At 42.9% G+C, this 27,068-nt stretch overlaps 1 protein-coding gene across 1 annotated transcript in view; it reads left to right on the forward strand.

Annotated features, from left to right (window-relative positions):
• Positions 1–27,068, forward strand: part of BORCS5 (BLOC-1 related complex subunit 5) — a 116,459-nt gene that overhangs the window by 75,883 nt on the left and 13,508 nt on the right. Inside the window, exon 3 of the mRNA XM_005290081.3 lies at positions 11,529–11,686. Coding sequence (XP_005290138.1) covers positions 11,529–11,686 — 158 coding nt within the window. The remainder of the gene's footprint in view (positions 1–11,528; positions 11,687–27,068) is intronic.

A 27,068-nucleotide genomic window follows, 5' to 3' on the forward strand; every position in this document is an offset into this window, starting at 1 on the left:
CGCGGGGGCTTGACTGACTTTGTAATCCCCAGCTCCGGCAGTGAGGACCGGAGCCCGGGCCTGAGTTACTGCCGGACCCTGACGGAGAGCAGGAGCTCATTGCAGAGGCCGTGTACCTTTGGCCTAGTCCCTGCCAGAGGGGCGGAACCCTGAGACCGATCCAGGCCGTGTAGTGAGGCGGCCTGGCCCCCGACGGCCCCTGAGAGGGCCCGACCCCCGCACCGGACGTTTACAGGGCCCCTATCCAAAAGTGAGCTGATGTCGAGGGAGAAGTAATCTGCCCCAGGTAAAGGACTGGTGCTAATTCCCCCCTGTCCAGACTATGACATAACCAGAGACAGAATTGTGATTTTCATATTTCAGTCTCTGGTTGATCCTGGGGCACTGAAACTACACACTGCTCCCTATTCACGGCTAGTGACAGATCCACAATCTAACCCTAAATGAGGAGAATCTGATACGATAGATAAGAGACTACTGCATAGCAAATTTATGGGGGCAGGGCAGAAACATTTTTGACAGACCCCTAATAGAAAAGAGAAACCTAGACATATAAGGTAAACCATTCTAAACGGATGATAAGAAAACAATGTAGAGATCTTTCTCCACTCATGTACCCCACAATTATTGTGAGGTACCTTAATGGGTATTTCTGTTATTCTCTGAAGCATCAAGTCTGAGCAACTGCTAAACACAGGAATTGACATGCAGGACAATGGGATGGGATCATCAACTCTGTCGACTGATTTATGTCAGTGCAGCCAAATGAGCAAGTACCATGACCAAACCCAGTTATCTGGCCCTGCACCTTACGTAACAAGCTGGTCTTGATAAGACTTTTTTACATGCACTTTTTACATTGCTATCCAGATTCAAGGCCTGTGTTGCTCACCTGCCCGCAGTTGGTGAGGGAAATAATTGGACTTGCAAACTGAATGAACTTCCCATAAGAATTCCTAGATGGTTTTGAGAATGAATGCTAATAATCCCCTCCCTCTCCTCCTCCCTCTCACCCCAATGAGGATAAATCTAAGAACTTTGTGGCATTTTAGCAGGTTTGGCCATTACACTTAAAGTTGGAGGTTTTTCACCTCTCCATTCACCTCGACTGCATCCAGGAAGTCTTCAGAGACTTGATGGAGTGGCAGAGTGATAAGGGACTGGTCTGGGGCTTGAGAGACTTGGGTTCAGCTCCTGGCTCTGCCACTCTCCTGCTGGGTGACCTCAGGCAAGTCACTTCCCTCCATTTTTTAAACTGTTCTGTCCCATTTATCCCTAACAATCATATCTTTGTCTTAAGCTACGTCCGCACTGTAATTTGTAGTTCCTGCAGACATATTTGTGCTAACTGTACTCTAGGTAGCTTGCTAAAAATATCAGTGAAAATGCAGTGATGTGGACTTCAGTCTGGGCTGCATAAGCATGGATGTACCTCAAGGGGGACAGGTGGGCTCGTAGGGTATAACTACACTGCAATAAAAGACCAGTTGGCATGGCTGCGGCTGGCCCGGATCAATTGACCCAGGTTCGTGGGGCTTGAACTGTGGGGCTAAAAATTACAGTATAGACGTTTGGCCTTGGGATGGAACCTGGTCTCTGAGGCCCTGTGAGAGAGGAGGGCCACAGATCCGAGGCTCCAGCCTGAGCATCTACACTGCAATTTTTAGCCTTGAGGCTGTAAGCCTGAGTCAGTTGACCCAGGCTCGTGACTTGGTGCCATATTGGTAGTTTGATAATAAGACAAATTAGCTGTTTGTTTGTTTTTTTCTTTTCCCCCCAAGTATTGGAGAGGGAAAGGGGATGGTCTTGTGGTTAAGGCATTGGACAGGGACTTTGAAATCTGGATTCTGTTCCTGGCTCTGCTACAGCTATTCCTGTGCAACACTGGATAAGTCACCGTATCTCAATTCCTTTTTACGAGGATAGTCATGTTTTCTTTCTTCTTCTCTGTGTATTTATATGGTACTTAGAATAATGGGGCTCTGGTCTTGGCTGCGGCCTTCTAAGTGCTACTATAATACAAATAATAATAATAGATCTTTGATCAATTTTGATGTGTTTTAAAGACACTTTCCTGAATAATAAAAGCAGCTTGTTGGTTCTGTTTATATCACTTGCACATCTTGACACTTTTCCATGTGGCTCTCTCAACCATTTTTTTCAGTGTTAGATTTATTTTTATATTTTCAAGTCTGTGGCAGGAAGTGGGACATACAGTGATGCAAATATGTAGAAGAAAGCACCCTTTGTAAACCACCTCTGAGCCCCAGAAGTGGCGAATCAACATGGAGCTGGACTGGACAGCAGTTTGGCTGTGTGTGGCTGGCTTAACACAGCTATGTTTGTGCCATCAGACTATTGTGTGTTGGGTTTTTTTCTTACCTGTAGCTTTTAAAGAAAGGTATTGGCTGACACAACATTTTCCAAAGTTCTGGCAACTGCTGATGACTTTTCCATGGTGCAAACCATTCAACAATCTGCACGCACACAGAGACGTATATAAAGACGGTATACTGGACTTGTGAAGTATTCAGTCTCGTTATTCATGTTTTTTGTTTTTCTAATCATTATAGAGTACAAGGATTCCAATAATGCAAATGCTGAAGTGTTACTATTGTTTAAATGTGGGAGTTTAAAATTCTGTACATCTACAGCATCACTAAAATACTTTTGGTTTATAGTAATGAGTTGGGAGTCCCATTGTGCTAAACACTCTACAAACATAAAATAAGAGACAGTAGTCCTTGCTTCAAGGAACTGAAAAGCTAGGGCCTTGATCCTGCAAAGATTATGCATATGCTTAATTTTACATTAATTAGCTCTACTGTAGGCCTATTTACCTAGGTGGATAACATTAATCACATACAAAGCTTTGCAGGATTGGGGCTGTCATAACTATAAAGGGAAGGGTAACAACCCTCCTGTGTACAATACTATAAAACCCCTCTTGGCCAGAGACACCAAAATCCTTTTACCTGTAAAGGGTTAAGAAGCTCAGGTAACCTGGCTGACACCTGACCCAAAGGACCAATAAGGGAACAAGATACTTTTAAATCTTGTGCTCTTTTTTGGGGGGGTTGTTTGCTCTTGGGACTAAGAGGGACCGGACATCAATCCATGCTCTCCAAATCTTCCTGCACAAGTCTCTCATATTTCAAACTTGTAAGTAACAGCCAGGCAAGGCGTGTTAGTTTTATCTTTGTTTTCTCAACTTGTAAATGTTCCTTTTGCTAGAAGGTTTACCTCTGTTTGCTGTAACTTTGAACCTAAGGCTAGAGGGGGGTCCTCTGGGTTCTTTGAATCTGATTACCCTGTAAAGTTATTTTCCATCCTGATTTTACAGAGATGATTTTTTACCCTTTCTTTAATTAAAATTCTTCTTTTAAGAACCCGATAGATTTTTTTTTTCATTGTTTTAAAATCCGAGGGTTTTGGATCTGTGTTCACCAGGACTAATTGGTGAGGGCATACTCTCAAGCCTTTCCTTTCACCCAGGAAAAGGGGTGTAAGGACTTGGGGGGGAGGAATTAGTCTCAAATCTGCCCAGGAAAGGGGGAGTTAGAGACTTTGGAAATATTTGGGGAAAGGCAGAGTTCCTCAATGGTAATGCTTTTGCTGCTGAACTGAAAGGACTTGTGTTCTCACAGTGTACCAGGATGTGGTCTTAGGTTTAGACATTACAGTCTCAGAATTGAAGCATAGCGTTGATAGTGAGCTGGTGTTGGTGCTCCACTGTTAGAGCTGTCACCTGTTTAACAAAGAAAAGAAAAAAGGGACATGAGGAGATTTCCCTTCTGCTCATCTTTGGGGGGCTACAACTGCAGAATTTAAACATCACAAGGTGCTTTTTCAACGAGAGGGCTGGGGCAGATGCAGCCTCCTGTTTCAATGGGTGCACTATGCTAACCTTGTCACTGAACATCTACAACAGCACCAGCTGCCCCAGCACTGCAACCCTAATCCCATCCCAGTGTAGAAAGGCAACGGGGCCAAACCTGAGTGGCGTTGCGACCCTTTGTGCCAGGTCACCACACCCGGAGCAGGAAGTTAAGCCCAGCCCTGTGGGACAGGAGCTACCACTGCGTGGCGAATGCGGAGGGGGATCACTCTCCAGTCCCTCTTTGCCTCCACCCCGGGGCCTCCCCTCTGCACCCAGCTGAGAGAAATGTATATTTTCCTGTTTATTGATGTCAAGATTTCTGTAGGTGCAATTGAACCATGCTAAAGCTGCCCTGGAGAGGGCTAGAAACTGCTGTTTCAGCCAACATTCCTGGTCACAGTAAAAACATGTTAAATGTTCCTGGCTGCATATAAGCTGTTGTCGCTCACATAATGGCTGCACAGTTTGCCTATAGTCATTGCACTACCTCATCCAACTGCAAAGCATTTTAAAATACATGGAGTATAAAGCCAAATTTTATTTTAGAATGGATGTGTCAGGGGCGAGATGCAGGCTGCCAGGTCTAGTGGTTGGAGCTGGAATCAGAATCAGGGAGTTGAGCCAACAGTCAGAATTAGAGTCCGAGACCACGGGCGAGGAATCTGGCAAGAAGGCAAGGTCCAATGTAGCAGCCCACTTGTGCGGACAAATTCCTGTGCCTCTCTTTGGGTTTAAATAGGAAGCTCTGACCAATTGGCGTTCACGGTGTTCCTTCGGTCAGGCCGAGGGAAGAAGCCCTTCCTGATGTAATTTCAGGTTTCATGGTCTGTCCTGCTCAGTTGGTTAATAATGAGCTGCTGGCTGAGAGCAGGGAAGCAACAGTTGGCTGAGGACCCAGGTTCAAAACCTGTGCGATCATGACCGAATGCATATTTTATTACAAGATCTCTTAAAATTACACTTTTAAGATAAATTTGTTGGTAACAAGAGTTTGCATTATCTATATTTGAGTTTACAGATTTCTACACAATCAGCAGTGGGTTAAAGTGTGATATCTTGCAATTCTTAGTGCCTTTGGTCTGGTCTACACTACATGGTTAGGTCAATGTAAGCTGCCTTGCGTCAACCTAGCTGTGAAAGCGTCTTCACTGAAATTTGGCTCCTGCCAACTTAAGCGCCTCTCTACGCTGATTTAGTAACACTGACCACAACGCTATGCCACTTGGGGAGGTAATGTAATTAGGTCAATTGCTTACATCGATTGTTACTGGCTTTCAAGAACCATCCCACAATGGCCGATGCTGAAAATACAGTCAATACAAGTGCTTCTGGTGAGGTTGTGCACCACCACCACAAGGAGACAAGCACGCGTCTGTGATTTAATAACTCTGGTGGCTGTATGCTGATGTAAGGTTAGGTTGACATAATTTTGTAGTGTAGACATTTTACTAACTTGGTTTTCAAGGTAAGTAATGATCAGTAGATTCTCATATCCTACTGAAAGTGGTAGCATTTTAATGTTCAATATGTATAATTTTTTCCATCGCTACATGAATGTTCATCTGTCCAGGGTCTGTAGTGTGCCTGAGAGCTGGAAGGAACACAGGGATTTCCAAAGCATAGTGAGACAAGTTTTGGTGCATTATACCTGTGTCTGCAACAGTTATTGAAGTTAAAGAAGTTGGACAGTCTGGCCATTTCTCCTGACTCTAAAACTGGTTAAAACCTAGCATTTTGAGGCTATAAAGAGGCACTTCCATTCAGAGAACCTTTTATGGATGAAGAATACTATTTAAATTCACAGTATTTATAAGTTCTGCAAACCAGACTTCTTCTCTGTTTGGAAGTATTTAAAAACAACCGACTCCCCTGTCCCTCTCCCCCCCCACAGGACTATTTCTTTCACTTAGTTAGGCTTTAAAATAATTTAAAGTAGAGACAAAAAGGCTTCAATATTCCCACTTACCAGCAAGTCCACTGTTTCCAATCTAGTCCAGGTCATATTGATCAAGAAATGGGACTCAAGGCTGCTGGGGACATACTGAATGGGTCCATCAAAGCTGGTTTGCTCACCTGTACACAGGGAGAAATTGCTATGAAGGAGCAGTTTGAAGCAGCTAAGCAGGAAGAGAAGGGGTGTTTGTGGGGCTGTGTGCTAGGAATTGACTCTAGGCGGTAGGATCCATAGCCATTTAATTTGTGCAGCAATGTCCTCAACTGTAGCAGGTCTTGCCTAATTGTGCTCAGAGGGTGAAATTCAGAGGACTTAACAAAAGGCCTATGCAATGCTTGAAGCCTGCTTCTCAAAGGCATAAGTGGGGCATATACTGTGTGGCCCTCTGCAAAGGGGTGAATTTTTAGAAAAGCCTGCTATTGCTTGTTGCACAAACCAAATGATTATGGAGCCTGCCACCAGTCTTCAATACTAGGCCAATAACAGGTTATCAATAAAGTATTTTGTGTACCACCATGGCTAGAAATAGGTACAACTGGGATTTGCCCTTTCCAATGAGATGCAGCCTCTTGTTTCTAGTTCTGATAAATATTGAGATAATGAACTTTAAGACAGTGACGTTATGCTAGTTTTAGATAACTTATTTCTAGTGTGTTGCTTTGAATTTTTCTGACTCTTGAGGTTCGTGCAGTTGGACTCGTGACGTGAAAGAAGGCTAGCTTAACTTGTGGAGGGAGAGAACAAATAGTGCCATTAATGTTAGAAAAGAGAACGCCACAAAATGCTTCTAACGTAGCTTTTCTGTAAAATATCTGGCACTTGTTGGAATGCCTTGAAGAAAGCTCCTCGGGAGCTATACTTTTGTGAGTAATGTGAGCATCTCGAACTCTCATGCTGATTTAAAATCTTCATAATAAGACCACACCCTCGTGTACTGTCCCTAATCTTGTGTATTCTGTAATATATAAAACGTCAGCAGCAGATGTGTTGATTCCTTTTTGTGTCATGTCTGCTTGGGACTGGGATTAACAAAATGCCAGGATACGTAACTAAGTGAAAATCCAGTAATTCATGTTGCTTTTCAGCCTGCAAAGTGAGCTGACACGTCTCAGGATCGTGTATTTAAATCAGTTGAATGTTACTGTAATTGGTTAATGTGTTATGCACATACATTTACAGTACTGGTGTTATAAGGATCTCTTCAAGACACTCCTTCGTTGTCCCTCTGGCTTCATAGAAATGGCTTCATATTAACAGTTTTCTTCTGCTCAGTAGGATGTGATTTGTTGTAACTGTAAACTGTAAAACTATAAACTGGAACCAGCAAGATGATGACTAACTAGGGGGGAAATGGTTTTAACATGCCTCTGCTTTGCCAAGGAATATGAAAACAATGAGAGCTTTGTCAAGTCTGTGGGTCAACTAGCCTAGTAGTGATATATGGTGTTTTTGTAAGCATGCCACATTTTGCTTTTTTTTTTTTTAAAGTGCCGTTTAGCAGCTGAAATGTGATTTCCCATCTGTTTGCCCCAACAACTGCTGAACATCACCTTCATGGTTGTGTGTTGTTTAGTGATCGGACACATCCTGAGTAACATAGAAGCTGACTCCCCTTGGTCCTCTGTGGCAGGCGTGTAGTGCGGTCTGCCGTTATTTAATTATTTTGCAGTACAGTTTGAAAAGCTAGGAATGTGGACAGCTAGCAATTTCCAAGACATTTTGCGTCCATCACTACAGCTCCTCAACCCTGCAGTAGTCCTTTCCCCTCACCCCAGTATTTTGCTCCTTGCTTCTCTGTAACCCACTTCTCCCTTTCTTTGCAGTTAGTCATGACTAAGGCTAAGATTTTGTCACGGATATTTTTATACACGGGCAGTAAAGAAAAATGCACAGAAGCCGTGACTTGTCCCTGACTTTTACTAAAAATATCTGTGACAAAATGGGGATCTGCGGATGCCCGCACCACCTGCAGCGGGGCAGCTGCGTGGCGGCTTGGAGCTCTGGGGGCCCCCACCACAAGTTGGGTGTTGGACCTCCAGGGTCCCATGCTGCCCAGGGCTGGGAGCTCTGTGAGGTGTTCCTGCCGCTCGCGGCTGCCGGGGTCCCCCTGCCAGCCGCAGTGGCCAGGAGCTGTGAGGTGGCGGGGGACCCTGCAGCTCCTGACTGTCGCAGGCTGAAGTCATGGAGGTCACTGGAAGTCACAGATCCTGTGACTAAATCGTAGCTTTAGTCATAACGCACTTTCCATATGCCTTGCCCCTACCTGTCTTTCAGGACAAGCTGCAGCACTTCATGTGCCAAACATCCTATCTGTTGGGGCCCAAGCTGTATTAAAACCTATGAGCTTCCCTACTTGGAAGCCTTATGGCAAACTGTGTGTACACCGTCCATTGCTAGTCATCAGAACCCAAATTTTATAATAGGAAGGGGCCTATTTAGTGGGGAGTTCAAAGCTTGGGCCAAGGCTTTAAAAAGTAACTAGTGATTTAAGAGAGACCTTAAAAGAGGCTTGCCTTTTAGAAAGTTCAGAGCATCCCTCCCCTTTGAAAATTAAGATGTCTCAAATTGGGTACCCAGATCACTAGTCACTTCTGGAAAATCTTGGCCTTGGAACTCCCAGTATTCCTCCTTCACCCATGCAAAACCCTTCTAAAACCGGAGTGTTTACGGTCTCTTCCATGAAGAATTAAGATGACTTACTGTCAACATAACTTCTAAATTGCTTCAAGAGAGCAGATTAATAACTTGCTGAAAATGCAGTGAATTAATGAAACCTTAATATTCATAGCACAAATTCCATAGCAGTAGTCGATAAGTTTTTTAAAAACAATAAATAACTGATCATTTTATAGCTGATGGAGACTTGGAGCAGCTAGTCCAAAAGAGAACATCACATGCCCATTTCAGCCTGTTGGTACTAACTCTGATTGTTTTTCAGATGGATGGAAGATTATCATGTGAGTTAAATTTGCCTATAATGGCACACATCATCAACCTGAGTCCAGAAATCCTAGAGAGGCTCTGAATCCCATCCCCACCCCCCCTCAAAAAATAGCATCCAGCTCTTGAATTGATTTACACTACTTGTTTTTTATTGCTACCTCATAAATTGGTGCTGGATTGTATTTCAACCAGTGATGAAAAACTGGGGGGTAGACTAGATGATCCTTGCAGTCCCTTCTAACACTATGATTCTGTGATGCATTGTTTTAATAACTGTTCAGATAGAGTTTATTTAACATTCCTCCTCTTTCACTTCAGATATCCTGGATAGTGAGTTACAGGCTCTTTCTTATATTTTAAGTGTCTTTTTTAATTGCTTTTCACAGTACAGAACCGGTACAAGATTTTATGTCTATAAGCGTAAGAGCCATAAAAGGAACATGTTATCCATGTTGCAGTCTTTATCCTAGCTATCTTTGCAAATTCCAACAAACAACTTGAAAAGTTCCCCAAATACCTATACAAAACTTTAAGGTTAAACTTCAATATCCTAAATGATATGTAGCTTCTCCTCTGCTGGTTGAAGATTGGTGAGTGAGTAATAATAAATGTAAATGAAATTATTTGGCCGGGGCGTTAGGTTTTTGGCTGCTTCCAAGAGCAGGATGGCACCTCAGTGACCAGTGGTCTGATCTAGGATGGGGAATGCTATGTTGTGCCTATGTGAAAATCCCGTAAGACACAAGCTGACCGTGCTAGTCAGACTTTATCCTGGTTCTGTGTCATGAGATGTTTGCTCTCATTACTTTTGAGAAGTTTGGAGTTAAACAGATCCAGCAAAATCCTAAAACATGCTTGAAGTCACGCACATAAGGAATCCTATCCGCTTCAGTGAGATTATTCGAGAATCAAGGGTGAAATCCTCCTGGGTCCACTGAAGTCTATGGGAGTTTTTCCATTACATTCAGTGGAACCAGGATTTCACCTAAGGTTGGTTTGTCTTTCAGAATGTAAATGACAAAAACCATTACTCACTGTGTTAATATGGCTTCAGTGACAAACATTTAGTTTTTATCAACCCAAGCAACTGTATTGGGCACAAAGTTGGGGCAAAAAGATGAATTCTGACAGGCAATGAGGTGAGGGAAGGATGATTTTGGGAGGAGAGAAACTAGACTCTGTTGAGGGAACCTCTGTTGTGGAACTTTTTCTCTAATAGATACTGCTAAGTAGAGCTAAGTAAATAACTGATGGCTAATTTAGTAGAATAAATAATTCTTTTATTTCTGATTGTGACTGATCTGTAACCAGATGTATTTATTTTTTCTCAAGTTTATTTGTCAAACAAGTTGATTCTTGATCTGTAGCTTGTTCATAAACCATTTTCTGGCAAGTATTTGATATTTGAAATTCCAGCTATTTCTAATAGGCATATTGGTCATATAGCATTGTTTCAATTTCCTGGCTGGGTGGACTCTTAGAAGCAGTTTCTGATTCAAAATACTCATTAATTATCAATTTGAAATCTGCCTTCTCTGTTTGCTTTTTTCAATGGATATTCCTGCCAGTAAACTAGAATGCCTATGAATATTCACAGGCAATGAGCACAAAAGGGATGCAAGTGCAGTCAAACTAAATTTATTTAGCAGCTCTGACAGATATTATTGGAAAACTTTTTGTGGTATTTGCCTATCCCAGCTCTAGTGCTAGAAGGTTCAGATTGTGCTTAGCCTGAACAAGGAAAAGGTTTAACTAAACCAGCAGAAAAACTAGAACAAAACAGTAGGAAATAGTACGAGGAGGAGCTTAGTAGTACTAGTATAATTTCTTCCTTATAACTTAAAAAAAAGTTTATAGCAAATTGCCGCGGTTGAAATCAGAAGAGGATCTCAAGTTAGACTCCTTTTGATACAAATAATATGGGATTGCTAAGAAGAGCATTCTCTGTGAGGGCCCCACAACTCTGGAAGTTGCCAACTCATATTTTTATCATGAGTCTCAGTCCCTCGAGTCATGTGATTAGGTGAGAATCTCAGCTTTCATTTAAAGAAAAAAGTGAATGTCCAATCCTCAGGATTGTGGAGGAAAGCTTGAAAACACGACTCAATAGCATTCTGGAGTCTCAAAAGCAGAAAGCAAACAAAAAATACAGGCCCCCGCCTCCCTTTTTTAAAGACGATTTCAACTCATTATTTTCTTTGTGGAGGCCTGACTAGTGATGTGGGAACTCTTGTGGTTGGCAGTATTATCTTTTTGGTCCAAAATAGCCCGAATCTGATGACCTTTTGAGAATGTTTCAAGGCTTACCTCTTTCCTCGCCTTCCAAAATTTGAAAACGTTGGGGGAATTATTAAAAATGGGAAATTGTTTGAGGAGGAAGGAAGGGGATTTAAATTCTTAGGTAACCCACCACCAGCAAATCATGTTATCTGAAATTGTGCTGCTGCACTTAGAATGTGTTTAAGTTATGTCAAAGATGCAGTAGCAAGGAGTGCTAAAACAGTATTATTTATTTTAGCTGCATCTTTTCAGTACACGCTTTTGGTTTCCCTCCCTCTTTCTTCTCTCATGACTATTTTACATCATCCAAGGCCATCTAGTAGTTTTTAATCCTGAATTAATTTTAATTACCTCTTAAAGATTTCCTTCTTTTTGGCAGGTTTGTTCCAATGCTGATCTTTCACAGCTCAGTTGTGTATTATTAGTTGTTTAAGCAGTCAGATTAATTCCATTATTTCCCATCTCTTCTAGGACTGCTCAGTGGGCAGACTTCCCCTACAAACAGCAAATTGGAGAAGCTGGACTCTCAACAAGTGTTACAGCTGTGCCTCCGATACCAAGATCACCTTCATCAGTGTGCAGAAGCTGTTGCCTTTGATCAGAATGCTCTAGTGAAACGAATCAAAGAGGTATTCTGTACAATAGGTGCATGCTTCTGTCAGAGAGGGAGATAGCTGGGGTTGAACTAGGACTAGCTCACCAGCTATAGCAGTGCTTGCTATCTATCACCTTAAGTCATTTGCAGTAATCCCTTAGGTTCTTCTTTCAAAGAGAAACTTTAAAGGTAAGTAAGTGTGTGTGTATGATTGAGTATCCCCTTGGCTTGAGCAATGGGCACCCTAAACCTTACTGGTGAAAGATTTGTCATATGAGACTAGATCGTTGGACCAGTATCCTGCCTCATGTAGTGTCCAGTTCCTGACGTTTGAGGCAAATGTACACTGACCTGCACTTTAATGCAGCTGCCCAGCATGGTTCTCAGACTTTCCTTGTTTACTGCGTGCCATTTTGTGAGAGAATCTCTTGTGGACCCTCCTTCTCTCCTAGTGCCTGTTAACCCCAGCTGGTTAATTCGAAAGTAATTCAATATGGAGACGAGCAAAAAGGGCTTCCTGGAGCATGGGTTATCACTAAGCCAATGTTTGAGAATCAATGACCTGGTCAGTTAGGCAACGGCACACATGGGAAGGAAATTAATTCCTGATGCAAACAGCATACACCTTGAAGCTTGCAATTGGATTATTCTTGTATGTATACTTACTAGTGTTGTCAGTGGTCCCAAGACCGTATGGATTTCAGAAGTTAAGGTACGGTGCAAGGGAGAGAGACCTCTTAGAACAGCATGTCTGTCAATAAACATATCTATGGGTGGATAACCCAACCCAAAGCATAGTGGAACACACTTGGGAATGTTGCTTTTGACAAGAGTAAGTGGTGTCACCAAGACCACATGCATTTTAGTACCAACAGGGTGGAGAGTTTGATGAGCAGGTGGTTAATCCGTACCGGCTCCCCATAAACAATGACCTTGTTTTGTTGTTCTATTGGCTCAGGATTAAGAAACCCCATAATATGAACTGGATAATAAATGTGATTAATGGGCTGTTTTGGAGAATTGCTGTGTTTTCATGATGTGCTGAGTCCAAAATATCATGGGAGCCATACCAAAAAAATAAAAATAAAAATCCCCTTTTCTACTTTGGTGAGTGAAGATATAAAGCCAGCTATTATGCAAGACGTAAAGATACTTGCAGATGTTGGTGACTCAGATCACATAAATCCAGAACTTATTTAAATTGCCAATTTAATGACAGTACAGTGCATTAATTCAAATAGTTTGTAATTCTTTTTGCCATTAGAATGCAAGGGCCAGTATCAAACTAATTTGAAGGACTGGTAGACTCTACAACTGGCTTCTGATGCAGTTTCACTTTCTGTAGATGGGTTTATTTTATGCAGGGTAGGTGGCATGGCTACCACTCGACTTAATGATTATGATGCTTTCATTTGGTTCATAATACCTAACTCTGAGGGAAGGTGTTATCTTAGGCTCAGCAGCTGTATCGAGGCCTTGGTCTATGTACAGTTTTTGTACCAACATGGGTATGATTGTTTTGAACAAAATAGGCTGTTTGAACAGCTGAAAAGGTGTGTTTTTTACAGCAAGATAATTAATGAGATAAACATGTAGGAAAGAAGTTACTTGCTAAGAAAAACCCTTGGATAACAGATGAAACCATTGCTCTGATGGGTGAAAGAAGGAAAGTAAAAGCACAAAGATAGACATCAGAAAAAGAGGAACATCAAAGACTAAATAAAATGATAAAGAATAAATGCAGATTAGCAAAGTCTAAATGGTTGAATGAGAAATGCACAGAAATTGAACAGTTGGATAAAGAGAACAAATAAAATGAGATATATCAAAAGATAAGTCTTTGATTACAGAAGAAAACTAATCAATATGTCCCTTAAGGAAAAAAGTGGGCAATATATGACAGACCCTAAAGACAAGAATGAGAGATGGGGAGAATATATCAAGGAACTATATTGTGATGATAGACCTGAAAAACCTCAACTAGAGACCAGTCAAATAAGCCCACCAAAAATGGGTGAAGAAATCATAGCATCAATAAAAGGACTTCTGAATGGAAAAGCATAGCTTGTCATGTGATACCAGGTGAATTGTTGGAAAGAATAGGGGATGAAGGCTTTGAAGCCCTGACAGAGGTAATGAATGTTTGAGACAGGAGAATTGCCAGAAGATTTTACAATCTCACTTTGTATCCAAATCCCCCAAAAGAACAATGCGACGGATTGTAAAGAATACAGAACAATCAGCTTCATGTCACATGTCTCTAAGATACTCTTGCGAGTTGTTCAAGGCTGTATAAAAGAAAAGATTGATAATGAAATAAATGAACAGCAATACAGCTTCAAACGTGGAAAGCCACGATAAATGACTTCATGAACGTAAAGCTCATATTAGAAAGATCATTTGAAATGGGGAAAACAGTATACCCTATATACTCATTCATAAGCCGAATTTTTTTAGTAGAAAAGGGAAGCACCAGAGACGGGGGTCGGCTTAGAACACGTACAGAGAGGGAGAGGTGGGACACAGCCCCTCCCCCCAACAGAGGGAGCAAGGAGAGGCATACAGCCAGCAGAGCCAGAAGGGAAGAGGCTGGGCCAGAGTCTCTCCACTTCTGGCCACACTGCTCTCTCCCCAGCCTCCGAAGCAGCTGCAGCTTCGGGACCGGCAGGCTGCAGCTGTGCCACTCGGCCCCACCCCCCAGAGCAGGCCGTGGCCACGCCTCCCGGCCCAGCCCGCTGAAACATGCCGGAGAATGCTGCGACCGTGCCACCCAGCCTAGCCCGCTGGAACATGCTGTGGCCGTGCCACCCACTCTGGCCTGCCGGAGCAGGCTACGGCCACGCTGCCCAGCCTGCTGGAGCAGCTCCAGCCAGGCCAGAGACATCCTCCCCTGGCCCTCCCCAGATAAGGTGGGAAGGGATGGGATGGGGAGAGTGTGGGGGTCCCGGGCTAGGGGTGGGGTCATGTGGGGGGTGGTCACAGGGGTTACTCCCCTGACCCCCAGCATCTTCATCTGTCCTGGCCCGTCAGGGTAAGCAGCTGGCGCGCCGGGACACTTTATTTACTTAGGTTTATCTCCGTGCCTGCAGATGCTTGAGGTAAACAAACCATCTCGGCCCACTAGTGGCTTATCCTGATGGCCCGGGAGCCAAAGTTTGCTGACCCCTGAATTATAGGGTGGCTTATGAATGGGTTATAAAAATTTTCCATTTTTATTTATCTATCTTGGGGGGTCAGCTTATAAACGAACCGGCTTATGATCGAGTATGTACGGGGACTTGTGTTTCATTGACTTCCAAAAAGCATTTGACAGAATCTACCACTACAAATTGCTCAATATATTGAGATCTACAAGATTCCAGTGAGTGACACAAGTATACATCAAGTGAGAAATTACTACTACTTAGGAAGCAGCATTATGGAAGATCAAAAATTGAATGCAACACCATAATATCAAGAGCAAAAGGGACGTTGTGGAAGAATAAACATCTGAGTCAAAATTTAGTCTTCAGATTTGTCACTTCTCCTAAAAACTTGCATTTGGTCTGTGTTTAAATTATGGCTGTGAAACATGGACCTTCAAATAATGTATAATAAAGAAACTACAATTTTTGAAGTATGTTGTTATAGAAGAATTCTGAAAATATCATGAGTAGGCCACATAACCAAAGAAAAAGTATCTGAGATTATTGGAAATCTAACACTTGTTATAGATCTTATGAAAAGAGATTTGATTTGCAGGACACATTTTAAGAGGTTCCATGGGTGATGCATGTTTAGGCACTGGAGGAGAAGGTTGATGGCAGAAAATGAGACAGAAAAAGAAGAACTTGGATGAATGATGTGGTATCTTGGTTGGATCAAAATAACTTCTCCATCCACAAAGGAGATTAGCAGAGGATTGTACAGAATGTGATACCAGGTTTGCGAACTTCTAGTAATGGAGATACCACATGAGAAGAAGAATTAATGCATATTGTCTGTCTTGCTGTAAAATCCTAGTGAAGACAAAGCAAGGTGGATTTATATTTTTTTAAACTGTGATGTAACTAAGAAAGGTCAACCATAAGTTGGGGTATGTTGTTGACCTCTCCTAATAACAGCGCAGTAAAAATCACCTGCAACTTGTCTTCACTGGGCTTTTAGAGCGAGGTAGCTATCTTACTGTAAAAAAACAAACAAACAAAAACCTAAACCAAAAAAAAAAAACCTTTCCTTTTTTGGCAATGAAGACATAACCCTAGTTAAACCACTGCAAGACCCCTGTTGTGTACGTACTTACACCAGTATAAAGATCCCTTAGGCCAACTCTATAGTACAGACTTTTGTTGACACAAGTTGCCTCGGTGTACAGCCATCAGCTGTTGTATATTGCTTGGGCACCTGCACCTTGAATGCTTGGTTGGTGTTGTGTGTATGCATGAGTGGTTGCATTGATGTAAAATATATTACACCATGGATAGGGATCCCAGTGGGCCCCGAACTGCCATCCAGCTCAATGCCTTGTGGGACATTTTCGTAGTGCTTTGTGGGATACCATCCATTTGCCCATGGATTTCTGAGAGCTAGGGATCAAGTTCCCACCATGCCACTTTCTCCATCCAATAATGCTTATCCCATCCCAAAACAACAACCTCCCACAGTCCTGCATTATGCTTTTCAGTCTCTGCCATCTTTCTGGCAGAAGTGTGGACCCTACATAGTTCAGCATAATTCTCATGAGTGTTGCTGATACAGGACACAAAATTGCCCTTTATTTGCAGAACTGTGTGTGTGTGTGATGAGGAAGATGCAGAGATGTTAGAGCACAATAACTGGATTCTGATGGGCACAGCAAAAACAAACAAACAAACAAAAACGAGGCTGTTGCTGGTATTCATGGAACAGCTCCACACCACCGCTTCTGGCCCAGAAAAATGAGCACTGATTGGTGGGATTGCATCATATCGGGGGTTTGCGATAACAAGCAGGGGCTGCAACACTTTTGAATGCAAAAGGCCACGTTCCAGGATCTCTGTGCTGAGCTCACCCGACCCTCCAGCGCATGCACACCAGAATGACAGCTACATTGGTAGTGGAGAAGCAAGGGGGGATTATGCTCTGAATACTTGTGACACCGACGTATTGCTACCAGTCAATGGGTAATCAATTCGGCTTTGGAAAATTCACAGTAAGGGCTATCGTTATCCAAGAGGATAAGGCTCTTAATTGTCTCCTGCTATACAGGATTGTGACTCTCTGTAAAATGCAGGAGTTATTGAATGGATTAGGGCTTCCAAACTGCATGATAGATGGCATGCATATCCCTATTCTGGCACCAGCCCACCTTGCCATTGAGAATATCAACAGAAAGGCATACTTTCCTGTGGTTTTGCAAACCCTGTATCGCCGGAGATGTCACTATTATCAGCGTGGGCCAGTCAGGGAAGGTGCATGACATCTGCATCTTTAAGAATACAGGACTTTGCAAGCATGGATACATCTCCTCAGCTGGTGCATTATCATCCACGAAGTTGAAATGCCAGTTACTGATTCTGTGGGATCCAGCCTATCCCTTGTTTCCCTGGCTTAGGTAGCTGTAATTGGCCACCTCAACAGCATCAAGGAAAGATTCAACTACTGGTTTAGCAAGTGCAGAATGACTGGAATTATGCTTTTGGTAAACTGAAGGGATGCTGTCGCTATCTGCTCACCAGATTGGATCTCAGTGAGGGAAATAGCCCCATTGTTATTGCTGCATGTTGTATGCTCCACAATATCTATGAGGCAAAAGGTAAAAAGCTACTGCCAGGGTAGAGGAGTGAGCTGAAGTAGCTGTCTGCTGAATTTGAACAACTATACACAAGGGCTATCAGAAGAACCTATCATGAAACTCTACAGCTCAAGGAGGCCTTAAACGACCATTTTAATAGTTAGGCACATTTAAATGTTTTCTGATGAACATGTTATGAAACAGTTCATGTGTCTGTTATTGTCTGCTGCTGTAAATTCTGTAATGTATGGTACAAACTAGGAAATCTGGGTGGGTTATTGGGCCCTGCAATGAATTCCTCAATGTACAAAGAAGCAGGGCAACAAAAGTAAAATGCAAACAAACATACAAGATAAAAACAGCGTGCCAACATGAACCATGATTTAAATCCTCACATTCAAATTTGAAGTAAACAGTAATTGTTGTGACGGGTTGGACCACCCTGCTTCCCCCTTTCTGGGATGCCACCTGATATATTGGGATTTCATTGAACCTGCCTGCTCCATTAGCTTCCTCTCCATTTTGCTGAATCAGGCTCTCCGGCCTCTGGCAGCACACACACACAGGTAGGGACACCCCAGCTGTAGAATCACACAGTCTGCAAAAAGCTCTCTGAGAAGACTGCTAGGAAATCTCCCAGCACTCAAGTGCAGCTCCCCTCTGGAAAGTACACCCAAAATAATATTGTCTTGCACTGTAGAGAAATCTATACAACGTAAGCTCATAAATTCGCTCGCTCCCTCCCTCAATGTGGAGGAAGATATGCACAACTTCTCCCCCCGTTAGGAATTGCACAAACTTGTTAATAATTAACCAAAAGAAGTTTATTAACTATAAAAGGCAGATTTTAAGTGATTATAAGGGATAGCAAACAGACCAAAGCAGATTACTAAGCAAATAAAACAAAACACGCATACTAAGCTTAAGATCTTCGAGACTGGTTTCAAGAAGTAATTTCTCACCCTAAATGTTGTTTTAGGCAAGTTGCAGAGTTTCTGTAGCTTAAAGTTCCAGGTATTTCTCTTCACAGGCTAGACTTCTCTGTCTCAGTCTGGACTCAGCCCTTGCCTTTCACACAGCTCAGTTCCTTTGTCTGTTCAGGTACTTTCATCAGTCTTTCTTATTGGGCAAGAAGGCAATGGAGAAGAGCCCTGTTTGCCTTAATCCCCAGCCTTAAATAAGATTTACATGCGGTGGCAATCTTTTGTTTCCCAGTCTTGACCTCCCCGTCCTTTTAGAGGAAAATTACTAGAAGTCCAAGATGGTGTTTAGTACCAGGTGACAGGACCACCTGACCTATTAGTGTCACAGCTACGTCCCAGGACACCTCACAGGAAGGAGAGAGATTAATATCTTCAAAGTCTTATTGTTTCTTCCTAATGACCCATCAAGCCTGATGGGGCCTGTTGTCTGATGGGTGTCTCCCAAATACACACACAGTTGTAACTGTTACATAGTTAATATTCCTAACTTCAGATACAGAAATGATACATGCATACAAATTGGATAATCACATTCAGTAAATCATAACCTTTCCAATTATATCTTACAAGACCCATCTTGCATAAAATATATCTGTTATGCCATATCCATATCATAAGCATATTTCCATAAAGAATATGGGGTGTAACATCACAGTTGTGTCTGAGCCTGTGCTTTCACAGGTTGGTGTATGGTTTTCCTTGTTTTTTCCCAGCGTGGAGTGGTAGAGGTAGAGATGTACGCCATGCTCCCACCTATTACGTTGAGTGGTGTTGGGAGAACTGACCATGCAATTCTCCAAAGATTGGAAAGGCTTCTGATTCAGGGGTCTTTGGACATGTATATCAGAAGTGCTCTGCGATGCGTTAGTTTGTTGCCTGAGCAAACCCATGATGTCCTAGTACATTTCCCGATGTGCCTCTTGGTCCTTTTTCCGTCTCGTGGAACAACTGAACCCTTAATTATCAGGCCTCCTCCATGGTCAAGTCACATGGCCACTCTACTCATTGTGCTCATGAGCTGAGGCCATAGAGGCCTAGAGGAGCTCACCAAACATATCCTCCCTTAGTCTGCTTCTTTCTTTTCCTGATAAGCGTCAGTTGTTTAGAAGTCATGGAAGAAGGATCTCTCAAGGTCACCATACCAGAGGCTACTGATTTAAAAGAGACAGACACACCATTAGATGTCAGTATTTCTGTGGCTGTTCCATAGTTGTGCTTACACAGCCTCTTCTCCCCATAGGTTATGGAGATTGAAGATTACTTTCCTGCTCCAGGCAAGAACTTGTCTAGTAGCGTGTTCTCTCTATTTGGAGCTGGCATAGTTAGATGCACACAGCTGAAGTGAGCTGGTAGGTGTGCTTACCAAGGTAGGCAATCAGGAAAAGGCATTTTAAAAACAGGTGGGTGGGCTTCTGGTCTCTGTGACCCCTGGGCAATGGAGTTCAAAATTGTCATGAGGTCAGGGGCATTGTGGGAGAGCTTCTGGAGGACTCGTAGGGTCGCCACAACTAATGCAGTGCTTTCACTTGCATGGCGCTGACCTAAGGAGGTAGATTTGTGGCTCTGCATCAAGGAGGTGGCTTTATTGTTCCTCTGTAATGGGATGCATGTGTTGGCAGGAGACAAATTTTGGTGTAGACACGTTCATAACTAGGTCCACACAAGTTGACTTAGGTTGACCAAGTCTTATACTGGTAGAGCTTATTCCTGTAAAGGCACCTTTATACTGGTGTAACTGCGTCCGCACTAGGGAGGGTTGTACTACTTTAACTAAACCAGTATAGTGAAGTGGCACAACTGTTGTGTGTAGACAAGGCCTACAGGCTTTTCTACGTGCAGAAGTTGTACTAGTTTAACTGAAAATTGTTTTGTAAACGAATACAAGTTTGTTTGGATGCTTTTACTTTGGCTTAAACCTGGCTTAATTTGGTTCAGCCTCTTAAACTGATTAAACCAATACAACTTCAACCAGTGCAACTTCTGTTTGTAGATAAGGCCTAGGGAAATAGCTAACATTTAAAAAATGACCTAAGTTGATTTAAGCAATGTGATTTTAAACAATACTTTGCACAACAAACAATCCTTGAATACAAACATCTTAACATGGTTTTTAAACACAACTTGTCTTGACTACACTAAATTCAATGCCCTGTTTAAAAGCCTGTTAGCTATCATGTTTTAAAACCAGGACAGTTTTTTCCTCATCTAGAAATCTGAGCCCTGACTCCTTTAAATTAATTCCCTGTTAAAATTATTTTTCACTCTGTGTCACACATGAATTATTGACATCTGAATCACCATCTGTCACAATATTGCTTGCATTCACCATGGCTTGTTACATGACTGCCAAACTGTGCAATTAATACATCTTTTTTTTTTTTTCTCACTGAAAAACTACAGAAAGAACAACACAACAGATTTTTGTGTGTCAGATTGTGGAACTTTAATTCTGTGTTGTGGCACTTGATATCACCTGTCAGTTTCCCATCAAAATTACTTGTGTAGGTTTGTCTGGGTGGTATATCTGCCCTTTAGTGGATTGCAATATTGTGTAGGATGAAAACTGGCAGCTTGTTGGATTAATTATTACACAGTTGATTTCTGTGGCCATGCTGTTCAAACAAACTGGAAGCTGGTTTGCAGAAGCTTGAGTACTGACAGTATGGGAAAAAAGTGAGTTTCTTTGTAATGTCTACACTAGGGGGAAAAGTATATTTTTAAGACCGAATAGTTATCGAATTGTAAAATCTTAGTGTACACAGGACAAGTTATAGTTAACCTTTATTTAATAAGTCTAGATGACCCCCCATTCCTCCTCAGGGGCTTCACCCCAGAGATAGCTGCATTTCTATGGTGGGTGAAGTTACTCTTGTGTACAGAGTGTTTTTTGGGATACTTCAGGCTGAAATCTGTATTTTACCTTGACCTGCTAAACTGAGGCAAAATGACAACTTGTCCTGTCTACACTAGGATTTTCCAGTGTGTTAGCTATCCAATGATAAAAACACACCTTTTTAGTGCATACACCTCTACCTCGATATAACACTGTCCTCGGGAGCCAAAAAATCTTAATGCGTTATAGGTGAAACCGCGTTATATTGAACTTGCTTTGATCCACCGGAGTGCACAGCCCCGCCTCCCCCGGAGCACTGCTTTACCGCGTTATATCCGAATTCGTGTTATATCAAGGTAGAGGTGTATATACACACGCTAGGAAAAAAGAGCTCAATTGTCTTCTTTTACATTCCTGTCTATAGCAGAGCGTTAGTCTGGAGATATTTCCAACTCTGTTACTGGTGTTCTCTCTCTGTCTCTCTAGCCTTGTGGGAGTTACTAATGGTCTGATTTTCAGAGTTGCAACCCTAGTGGCTATTACAGTTGATGCGCCGCGCCTTAGAAAATCAGACCAGGAGGCCTCAGTTTCCTGCTCTTTAAAATGGAGTAAATAATATTTCAAAAGGATTCTGTGAGGATTCATTTCAAGACAAACACTGTCCAAGTGCTAAGTATTTATTATTTCAACCAAGTGGATTTTTTTGGAAGTTGTTCTTCTATCTGTACAACAATCTTTGAAGCTTTGATTTTAAAAGAGAACCAAGACCATTACTGAGACGTTTCTCATGAAGATCATTGTTTGCGTTTTAAAGTGAAAAGGTGTTTATGTAAAATACACTGTTAAAGTGAACATCATTAAGTTTGCAGGCTGCAGGTTCAATTATTATTATTCAGAGTCTCACCTCCCCCTCCCCCCCCCGGAGCCGCCAGGTGTTCCTTTTCCTTTCCGTAAGGCCTAGGAAAGTCTACTGTAACTTTTCAAATGGAGATGCTAAGCTTTGCCACTCTTAGAAAGGCTTAGATGTACTGCAAGTCAGGAACAGACAAGAGGGAAGTGCAAGAATGTCACATAGCTCAAGTGAACAAGCTCTCTATCTCTGCTCCTTACCCCTTTTGAGAACAGAGTTAACATGTTTCCTACAAACTAAGAGGTAGGAGGAGAACGAGAAACAAGTTGTTCACATTACTGGGTATCAAGTTTGAGTGATGGAACCTCTGAATTGGTCACTTTGTCCAGTCCCCCCCTTTTTCCATTCTGAGGTAAAGTCCTCTTGGGGAAAACAAACGAACAAAAAGCTCACCCACCTTCATTTCCAGAAGATAAGCTTTTTAAGATTTTATGTCCATCCTCCCTCCACTCCAGGGCTTAAGTACTCCAGCAATTTTTTCCTATGTGGCTGCACTTCCATTATGGCACAAACGTCTTTTGAATTCAGGAAGGCCTCATAGAAAGCTGGGGCATCCTAATCTATTCCCACAACAAGCTATTCTGTGGCCACAAACAGAGGATTATGATATCATGCAAAGAAGGGGTCTCTGAAATATCCCTCTTAATTGTCTCTTTCTATAATGAACAGTCTAAGTCTTTTAAATTTCTCCTCATGTGGAAGCAGTTCCATACTCCTAATAATTTTTGTTGTTCTTTTCTTTACCTTTTCCAAGTCTAATATATCTTTTCTGAGATGGAACAACCAGAACTACATGCAGTATTCAAGGGGTAGCTGAACCATGGATTTAATCTACTCCTGAGGGAATTCTGCACCAAAAAATTAAAAATTATGTGCACAATATTTTAAAATTTTGCAAATTTTATTCGTCAATAAATAAATGTGTCTTCAGCATGGCAGTGGGGAGCACGGGCCACTGGCTGTATTGAGGTGGGAGAATACCCTGCAGCCCCCACAGGAACTTGGCAGTGAGGCTGCACCTGACCCTGACACAGTGGAAGGGCTGAGCCTGCCCCAGAAACACCCCGGGGCCTGCCCCTCTGCGCCAGGTGCATGATGTGTGGGTGGGCAGGCTCAGCCCAGGAGGATCCAAGTGTGGAGGGGCTTAGTGTGGGGGGATCCAGGTGTGGGGTGAGAGGTTTCTGTGTGGGGCAATTTGGGTGTGGGTGGCTCAGTGGGGGATCTGGATGCACACAGGCTTGTTGGAGGGTTCTGGGTGAAGGGGCAGTGGGACTCTGCAGGGGATCCAGGTGAAGGTGGTTGGGGCTCAGGAAGGGAGAGCTGAGTATGGGGAGGTGGGGCTTGGCGGGGGGGGGGGGGAGCTGGGTGTGTGGGGCTTGGTGTGGGGGGGGTCCAGGTACCGGGAGTGTGGGGCTTGATGGGGTGGGGGTCCAAGTGCAGCTGGTTGGGGATCAGTGGGGTGGGGCTCTGGGTGTGGGGGCTTGTCAGAGGGGTCCAGGTGTATGGGGGTAGGGCTTGTCAGAGTGAGGGTTAAATGGGCTGCTTAACGGGGGAGCCCCAGCTGCTGCAGAGGGGACGCAGCATGCCGAGCTCCTGCTTCCCCCCGCGATTCCCCATCCCCTTTTCTTCTCCATCCCCCCCCTCATTTCCCCTCCTGCCCTATTCCACTCTCTTCCTTCCCCACTGCCTCTTCCCCCACCCCCTCACCTCCTTTTCCCTCATTTCCCCCACCCCACTTTACCCAGCCCCACCACGGGCACTCACTGTTGCACAGAATAGAGAACAGGAAGGCTCCCAGCACACAGAAGGGGAGCACGACTGGCACTAGGACCAGGATGCAGCATTCAGCTGCAGAGTTAGCGGAGACCAGACACAGCCTCCTTCAGCTGGGCAGCTCTGCGCTTGCAGAATGTGGGGGGAAGTGGCCCTGCTCCCATGCCTCGCCTGTTTGGTGGGGGGCAATCCCCCCCGCGAAAGCTGCGCCCATGGTCATCCACCACCCTCCCCCGCACGACTTCCCTTTGCCATTTTCTGCAGGGAAACGCAGGAAATGGGGGGGGGGAGGGGGAGAGGTGCATTTTCTGCAGGTACACAGTCATGCAGAATCCTCCCAGGAGTAATTTATATAGTGCCATTATGATATTTTTCTGTCTTTTTATCTATCCCTTTCCTAATGGTTCCTGACATTCTGTTAGTTTTGTTGACTGCCACTGCACATTAAGGAGATGTTTTCTTGATTGTTAACAGCTAATTTAGACCTCATCATTTTGTGTGTATAGTTGGGAGTGTTTTCCAATGTGCATTACTTTGCATTTATCAACATGGAAGTTCATCTGCCATTTTGTTGCCCAGTGACCCAGTTTTGTGAGATCCCTTTGTAACTTCACAGTCTGCTTTGCACCTAACTATCTTGAGTAATTTAGCATTATCTGCAGACTTTATTTAGCACCTTACTGTTTACTCCCTTTTTGAGATCATTTATGAATATGTTGAACAGCACAGATCCTAGTACAGATCATTGGGAGACCCCACTATTTACCAGTTTCCATTGTGAGAACTGAACATTTATTCCTATCCTTTGTCTCCTATTTTTTAACTAGTTACTAAAGACCTTCCCTCTTATCCTATGACTTCTTACTTTGCTTAAGAGCTGTTGGTGTGGGACCTTGTCAAAGGCTTTCTGAAAGTTCAAGTACACTATATCTACTGGATCACCCTTGTCCACATGCTTGCTGACACCCTGAAAGAATTCTAATAGATTGGTGAGGCATGATTTCCCTTTACAAATGCCATGTTGACTCTTCCCCAACATATTGTATTCATTTATGTTTCAATTCTGTTCTTTACTAGAGTTTTGACCAATTTGCCTGGTACTGAAGTTAGGCTTACTGGCCTGTAATTGCCAGGATCTCCTCTGGAGTGTTTTTAAAAAATCAATGTTACATTAGCTAACATTTCCCCTTTACAAGGATGTTAAATATAACTACATTAATTAAATATAATTAATATAATATAATTACCTCATGGTTGCTATTACTTAGAGGTTCAGCTATATGCACCTCTTGGACCAGATTCTGTACTCCACTTTAATGTGATTCTCTCAGATAGGTGAGTCCCAAGGTATTTAGGCCTTTTATAGATCAAAAATACTACTGCTTTAATTTTTCCTTACAGAAACTAATAGACAGCCAGTGCAGATCCCAGGGCCCCAGTGTCATGTACTGTAGTGCGATATCTCATTTAACAAGTGAGCAGTCACATTCCATGACGAGCTTTGGTTTGAATGGATTTTAGGTGTAGCCCATATTAATGCATCTGAAAAAGACTTGTCTCACAGATACCCCTTTTTAAGTCCGTGCCCAATATTCTGTAAAAGTACTGACTGAATGATTTATTATTTGTGGTCAACTAGGGAGTTTTCCTGCTAATTTGGAAAAATTTGCAATATTAAGAATTGCAATACCTTTTTTCTGAAATCTGAATCGATTGAACAAAATCCAGTGATAGGGAGACAATTGACTGATAAATTGCTTAAGTCAAAGGACTAATTTTATGATGTTTTTGTGTACCAAATGTAGTAATCTTGTGGCAAAAAACAGCAGCGGGTAAATACCTCAAAGAATTGGGTAAGAACATACTGTTCGAACTGTTCATGGTAGCAAGTTTTGTTAACTCCTGTAATTTTGCTGAAGACAGAAAAGCTTGTTCTTTCCTAAAGTAAGTAATCACCCATAACTGTTAAAATAGTGTAATTTAATACTTCCTGAAGAGTTTTAAAATCTAAAAAGGGACAATCTGCAGCTTAGACTAGGAAGTCAAGAACCAAGTGATGATTCAGATTTCACAAATCTCATGATAACAATCAAACTAATAACTTTGAGGTTGGTTATTATCCTGTAAACTGTCTGGCATGTGCACTGACAGCCAGTTCTACCCAGGGCCGGCTCCAGGCACCAGCTGAGCAAGCTGGTGCTTGGGGCGGCAGATTGTTGGAGGCGGCATTCTGCCCAATCCTAGGGTGGCATGGCCGCTTTTTGTTGTTGTTCTTGTTCCGCTCCGGCCGCCCTGTAGGGGGCAGCGGCGCGGAGAACCAGAGTGCCCTGCAGGGCAGTCCTCTTCCTTCCCTCCCCGCTGACCAGAGCGGAGCCCTCGTGGCAGGTGGCAGGTGGCGCAGCGGGAGGGGCCACGTGGCCACCTCCTTCTCTCTCTCTCTCCCGCCCATTTCCTTCCCCTCCTCTCCCCCCCCCCCCCCCCAGCCGGTCCCCCTGCACTTGCGCTCCGGCTGCACCACAGGTGGTTTTTTTTTTTTTTTTTTTTTTTGCTTTGCTTGGGGCAGCCAAAAAGCCAGAGCCGGCCCTGGTTCTACCATGTGTAGATTGTTACTAAGGCATGTAATATAGTAATGTCCCTGTAGTGTGAGTTGCACAGATTAATCTTATGATACATAAGAAAGCACTGAATTTTATTAGGTTTAAACGTCTCTTTTTTTATTTGAATGTGGGGTTTTATAGATGGTAGGGAGAAAAATGGAAGACCCTGAAGGGACTGTAAATATCTGGGGAGGAGAGGCAGGGAAATAGGGAATGAAGTAATTAATACCAAGTGGCATTTTGTGGTGTTCCAGTCTAGATCTGAGCTAAGTGCAGTTACAGTGAAATTTATTTTGGTCCGTTCTTAACAATTTTGATTTTGATTTTATAAATGTGTTTGAGTCAGCATTGGGTTAAACTTCCCTTAATACGCGCTAACCCATCACTCAACAGATCCAGATAAAGGGACACTAAGTAAATGTTTGGCCTTCCAGTTGTTCTTAACTTGCAACTTCACTCTTATTCACCATAATAAAAGGCAAGAAGAAGAAGAGAGCTAGCACATGTGCAATGATAGTGGACAGCGATTGTCCACAACACACAGCTCTGTGAGGCCTTCAAGAACTTG

Source organism: Chrysemys picta, chromosome 1, assembly GCF_011386835.1.
Source record: "Chrysemys picta bellii isolate R12L10 chromosome 1, ASM1138683v2, whole genome shotgun sequence".
Classification (NCBI taxonomy): Eukaryota; Metazoa; Chordata; order Testudines; family Emydidae; genus Chrysemys; species Chrysemys picta.